The 6,905-nt window shown below is 45.7% G+C and overlaps 1 protein-coding gene across 1 annotated transcript in view; it reads left to right on the plus strand.

Annotated features, from left to right (window-relative positions):
• The first annotated feature begins 2,781 nt into the window (after positions 1–2,781).
• The window catches only part of ITGAL (integrin subunit alpha L), a 98,407-nt gene continuing 94,283 nt past the window's right edge, over positions 2,782–6,905 (plus strand). Inside the window, exon 1 of the mRNA XM_068244118.1 lies at positions 2,782–3,134. Within this exon, the coding sequence (XP_068100219.1) occupies positions 3,089–3,134 (46 nt within the window). The 5' untranslated portion in view covers positions 2,782–3,088. The remainder of the gene's footprint in view (positions 3,135–6,905) is intronic.

Raw genomic sequence — 6,905 nt, forward strand, 5'->3', positions numbered from 1 at the left:
CTGGTGTTTGTTTTTTCCTTATTATGATTTTATGGTTAACCATGTATGTACCACTTAAATTCCCAAGGACATGACCACACGTAACAATTTAGATTTGTTTTTATATTTAAAATTTAAAAAAGGGGGCAAACTAATTTAATTGTTTAAAGAGAACCCGAGGTGTGTTTAAAGAATGTTATCTGCATACAGAGGCTGGATCTGCCTATACAGCCCAGCCTCTGTTGCTATCCCAAACCCCACTAAGGTCCCCCTGCACTCTGCAATCCCTCATAAATCACAGCCATGCTGTGAGGCTGTATTTACATCTGTAGTGTCAGTCTCAGCTGCTCCCCCGCCTCCTGCATAGCTCCGGTCCCTGCCCCCGTCCCTTCCCTCCAATCAGCAGGGAGGGAAGGGATGCAGGCGTGGACTGGAGTTCTGCAGGAGGTGGGGAGAGCAGCAGACTGACACTATAGAGATAAACACAGCCAGCTCTGACAAGCTGTTTGTCAGCAGCGTGGCTGTGATTTATGAGGGATTGCAGAGTGCAGGGGGATCTTAGGGGGGTTTGGGATAGCAACAGAGGCTGGGCTGTATAGGCAGATCCAGCCTCTGTATGCAGATAATATTCTTCAAACCCACCTCGGGTTCTCTGGTAATTATATCACAAAAAGATTGATCATTTGCCAAATCTGTAAAGTTTCTTCTTTACCTTTTAAGTATTAGTTTGTAATTGCTATTGTTGGATGAGGGATGTAAGCGGTTTAGTTTGGCTATATGTTCTAGTAGTATGCTAGTTGTCTGCTAGATTACTTCATAGTGTGCGTCTGTTGAGACATCACTCTTGGGTAAAAGATTAAGAACCGTGAGATGTAATTGGGAAAGCGTGTTGCATGTTCGTCTGTTATGTCTACAAAGAACATGTGATTAGTATTAGGCTGACTGTACATAGTCCGCTTTAAAGCGGACCTGAACTCAGAACTTTATCTCTGCTCTAAAAGATGCACAACATTGAAAAGAAGCATTGAAAAGAAAAAAATGGTTCTCAGTTATTAACCTCCTTGCCGGTTCAATTCCTCCTGCAAGGAGGCAGCGCAGAAGGTTTTTTTTTTTGTTTGTTTGTTTTGTTTTTTTAAAATCCTGTAGCGAGCCTAGGGCTTGCTACATGATAGCCACTGAGCGGTGGCATCCCCCCACCCACTCCGATCGCCTTCAGGCGATCAGAGTAAGCAGGAAATCCCGTTCAGAACGGGATTTCCTGCAGGGCTTCCCCGGTCGCCATGGCGACGGGGCGGGATGACGTCATGGACGTCGGGACGTCATAGGGAATCCCGATCCGCCCCTCAACGCTGCCTGGCACTGGCCAGGCAGCGCAGGGGTCTGGGGCGGGGGGGGGGGGCGGCGCGGCGGAGCGGCGGCGATCGGAAGTTACAAGCAGCTAGCAAAGTGCTAGCTGCTTGTAACAAAAAAAAAATTATGCAAATCGGCCCAGCGGGGCCTGAGAAATCCTCCTGCGCAGGTTACCCCGAACTGAGTTCGGGATAACCGGCAAGGAGGTTAACTGAATTAAGATATGGTAGCAGTGGCGTACTTACCGCAAGGCTGCAGGTGCTCACATCACTGGGTGTAGCCGTGACTAGGGGAACCGCTGTGGTGCTTAGTCACTGGGTCCTTCCACCTGGCATTTTTTCCATAGTTTGGGCAACATTCGGGAAAATAGCAGCAGGCAATGCAGGGGACTGTACTATTTCCTGCACTAGATGTAACACCCCTCCCCCTTCCTGTCCCTTGGGCAATGTGTCTCCTCACTCTCTACACACAGCCTGCAGTGAGTGAATGTGCAGAGCAGCAGGGTGAGTAGAGAGAATGATTGCTGGGACATTAGCAGCGAGAGGTTTCAGGATGTGTTTAGTGCTTCAGAAGTTGCCTGTCATTAGTAGCCATGAGCACTGGCTGCTGTAATACCAGAGTGCCCTAGACTATTGACTATTTATCCTGATCAGAGTAATTGATCAATAATGCAGGGCAGTCTGCTGTTGCAGAAGCCAGTGATACAGGTGCTGACAGACGACTTCTGTAGTGAGCAAAGAAGCAAGCTCCAGGCAATTTCAATTAGCTGGATTATCTCTTTTCCCAGCTCCCCCTCCCACGCTGTTGTCTTCCCACATGACCCTTTACTCTTTTCAGATTTTAGCGGCTTCTTTTAACAGCATGTCCCCGCCAAACAGCACTGGTGATGTCTACAGTCCTGGTGAGAGGTCTTCCTGCCATTTCTCCTCTCCCACCAGGCTATCTGTCTTCTGTCTCTACCTCTTTATCCCCCCTCCTACGCATCCCCCTCATTCGTATGTGCCCCTTTTCTGACTGTCCTCAGAGGAGCTCACAATCTAATTGTGTCAGTCTTATGTCCTACCATATTATAATTGTGTATTTATATAGCACTGACATCTTCTGCAGCACTGTATAGAGTACAGAGTTTCATAATGGTTGGCTACCTCCACATTCCCTAGGTACGCCACTGTATAGTACTATAGAATTCTTTGTGCTTGAGTATGACCATTTCTGATATATTAAACTTCTGATATAGCAAACTACTTTTTCCAGTGGAGTATGCAGTATTATAAAGGGATTCTACTGTATATCACAAGCAGGCTTGAAGGTCTCACAGAAGTGTTTTTCGTTTTCTCCCCTCACTCATTCCACTTCCTTCCTCCTTCTGACCGCATTCACCAGTCTCTCTGTATCACACCTAAACTTCCTCCATCTTCTACTGTGAAGATATATTTCCCAGCATATCATCTACTGGCCACTCTGCACTCTCCCAGGGACTCTCTCTTCTCTGCAGTTTCACCATCTACTAGTGACACCCTGCAGTACGTGAGGTCTCTCTTCCCCTGCAGTCTATCTCATGGTGACTGTCTTTCCTGTAGGTGAGGCGGCTCTTTCACTCCCTTCAGTTTCTCCATCCTCTGTCTGCTGGTGAATTCCTCTCCAGTAAGTGAGCTGTCTCTTACTACACATCTGCTCAGTGACGGTCTATTTTCACCTATTTGCACTCCCCCACCCAAGAGGCTGGCTGTCTCATCCCCGTGGGTTCCTGGTGAAGAGGATGCTGTGTCAGCGGTGGTGTCTCCTCGTGGTCACTCTACTTGAAGGTATTTATAAATGTACTTTATCTCTTATGTGTGTAATGTATATCATCAGAGGACAAGGTCCTCCAGCCCCCAAGGCTGAGACACCAAAGTGCGCCCCTCCATCCCTCCCACCCCAGCTATCACACACTGATTGCTATTAGACTAATAGGTGCCCCAGGGCCCCCAACACCCTAATCTCTAGTTATCTGGCTTGCAGTCACTGCCATGTATCCCCTTTTCTTAATTCTCTCTGCTTCAAACACAATAGGGGAATGATAGCTGAGTGAGTTGTGCGCCCCAAGGGGGGCTTTTTACATCATTTAGCTGCTTATTGATACGCTTGCCTTTGCTGATCTGTATTATCAGATTGTTTCGCTCGAATCTCCACTCGATTCTCTTCTCTTCCCGCTCGTTTTTCTGATCTATTTCCATTCACCTCTATCAGGAATCGAGCGACAAAACAATCGAACGGGAGATCAGACATGTCGGAATTGATCTATCTAGCCATCTATCTGCCGCAAAAAAGAGCCGTGTATTCCCAACATAATAAGGTAGAAACGTTCCTGCTGTATCCAGGGGTGAAGCACATAACTTTCTCTACTTTATTTGCTCACTAATTACTTTATTAGGAGTCAATCCGATAATTTGTCCTGCAGCTGGTAATGATATCAGTTATCCTCCATGAAGTGTAAATATGCATTGAAACAACATCAGAGTAGTCTAAAGGGGCCCCTACATTTCAGCCTTTGATCGATTCGATAGGATCGTTCGGAAATTGACTCCTCAAACCTATCGATCGATTTGCAGCCAATTTTGATCTATTCTGACAGGATGGAAAATCTAGGTCGCTCTATAAGTGTATGGCCACCTTTATAGTGTTTCATATTCTTTGTTTTACTGTGTTTAATGCAGTTGGGTAAAATTTTAATTTTGAGCGTAATCCCTTTTTTATATCATGGTGAAGAAGATGAAACCCTCATACTAAATGGGCTTTGGACGATTTCACGTTAATTGTGGTTTATCACACCGTGTTGATCTAGCCAAGGAAACACCATAAATCCTAACTAGCTGGGAGCATTGAGGTAGTATTGCAGTGGTGTCAAAATGTCGACCTCATAAAGTTTCCTTCAAAGCTGAATAGTTAACCTATAATATTATGATAGGCGTTACTGCTACAGGGGCTAGCAAAAGTATTCGGCTCCCTTGAAGTTTTCCACACTTTGTCATATTACTGCCACAAACATGAATACATTTTATTGGAATTCCACGTGAAAGACCAACACAAAGTGGTGTACACGTGAGAAGTGGAACAAACATTATACATGATTCCAAACATTTTTTACAAATAAATAACTGCAAAGTGGGGTGTGTGTAATTGATCAGCCCCCTTTGGTTTGAGTGCAGTCGGTTGCCCATAGATATTGCCTGATGAGTGCTAATGACTAAATAGAGTGCACCTGTGTGTAATCTAATGTCAGTACAAATACAGCTGCTCTGTGACGGCCTCAGAGGTTGTCTAAGAGAATACTGGGAGCAACAACACCATGATGTCCAAAGAACACACCAGAAAGGTCAGGGATAAAGTTATTGAGATATTTAAAGCAGGCTTAGGCAACAAAAATATTTCCAAAGCCTTGAACATCCCACGGAGCACTGTTCAAGCGATCATTCAGAAATGGAAGGAGTATGGCACAACTGTAAAGCTACCAAGACAAAACCGTCCACCTAAACTCACAGGCCGAACAAGGAGAGCGCTGATCAGAAATGCAGTCAAGAGGCCCATGGTGACTCTGGATGAGCTGCAGAGATCTACAGCTCAGGTGGGGGAATCTGTCCATAGGACAACTATTAGTCGTGCACTGCACAAAGTTGGCCTTTATGGAAGAGTGGCAAGAAGAAAAGCATAAGAAGTCCCGTTTGCAGTTTGCCACAAGCCATGTGGGGGACACAGCACCCATGTGGAAGAAGGTGCTCTGGTCAGATGAGACCAAAATGGAACTGTTTGGCCAAAATGCAAAACGCTATGTGTGGCGGAAAACTAACATTGCACATGACTCTGAACGCACCTGTAACATCTGCAACTATGGCGGCTGCGGACACGCAGGGTATACCCGCAGCCGCCTCTGTTCCCTGTTCTCAGGCCTCATCCGTTCCGTCGGCGTCTAGCACGCCGGGAACGGTACTGTCTCATGCTCATAGGGTCGCTGTATCGCGCGGAGACAGGACCTTTATGCTGGAAGAAGGCGCGTCAGCTGACCTGCCGGTCGGCTAACGTCAGAGGTGACTCACGCCGCTCGGATTGGCTGATTGGTAAGGGGCGCAGCTGTGAGCTCTCCTCTGCTTCTTAAGCCTTCACTGGTCATTGGCAACTTGTCTGCTGTTGCGAATACACTCGTGTTAGCGCTCAGACCTTAGACTAGTATCCGGTGTGCTTTGATCTGGGAGGAAACCAGGGATTTCACACAAGACTAGGACTATTGTTATATTGTATTACTGATTACCTGTGTATGATTCTGGCTATACTCTGACCTTGCTATTGTTCATCGATTCTGTACTTCTGCCTATCTGACCTTAGTTGCTGAACCTCTGCCTGATAAGTCACTATTCTTCTGCCTCACGTTTCTGTACTGTATTCGCCTCTCAGTTGCCAAATCTTGCCTGTCCGACCTCTCTACTCACCAGTGGGCCCTTGCCACTGGTGAGGTGCTCTTTTGTTTTGTTTTAATACCCACCAGCTCCTCTGGTGAGGTTTAGTTAGTTATACTACAATTATTGCAGCTAGTACCCACCAGCTCCCCTAGTGAGTTCTAGCACTGTTGTTTCAGATAGTACTCACCAGCTTCTCTTATCCATTTATCTACTGTTGCACCAAACACTTTACACCTCTGTTTCTCAGCCGTCTATACTTGCATTATTGGTGATACTGCAGATCACCACATAATCGGGTATAGAGTCTGTATTATTGGTGATTCTGCAGATCACACAATAATCAAACGTCTGTGTGCTACACCAATCGTTACAGCACCACCCCCACTGTCAAATATGTTGGTGGCAGAATCATGCTCTGGGGGTGCTTCTCTTCAGCAGGGACAGGGAAGCTGGTCAGAGTTGATGGGATGATGGATGGAGCCAAATACAGGGCAATCTTGGAAGAAAACCTCTTGGAGTCTGAAAAAGACTTGAGACTGGGGCGGAGGTTCACCTTCCATGAGGACAACGACCCTAAACCTAAAGCCAGGGCAACAATGGAATGGTTTAAAACAAAACATATCCATGTGTTAGAATAGTCCAGTCAAAGTCCAGATCTAAATCCAATCGAGAATCTGTGGCAAGATCTGAAAACTGCTGTTCACAAACGCTGTCCATCTAATCTTACTAAGCTGGAGCTGTTTTGCAAAGAAGAATGGGCAAGGATTTCAGTCTCTAGATGTGCAAAGCTGGTAGAGACATACCCTAAAAGACTGGCAGCTGTAATTGCAGCAAAAGGTGGTTCTACAAAGTATTGACTCAGGGGGCTGAATAATTACGCACACCCCACTTTGCAGTTATTTTTTTTTTCTATATGTTTGGAATCATGTATGATTTTCGTTCCACTTTTCACATGTACACCACTTTGTATTGGTCTTTCACGTGGAATTCCAATAAAATTGATTCATGTTTGTGGCAGTAATATGACAAAATGTGGAAAACTTCAAGGGGGCCGAATACTTTTGCAAACCACTGTATATTGTAATTAGCTCAGTAGTTAAAACGTTGATGTTTGCCTCAAAATTCCACAATGTTTGGTTAGTG

This window comes from Hyperolius riggenbachi, chromosome 7 (assembly GCF_040937935.1).
Source record: "Hyperolius riggenbachi isolate aHypRig1 chromosome 7, aHypRig1.pri, whole genome shotgun sequence".
Taxonomy (NCBI): Eukaryota; Metazoa; Chordata; class Amphibia; order Anura; family Hyperoliidae; genus Hyperolius; species Hyperolius riggenbachi.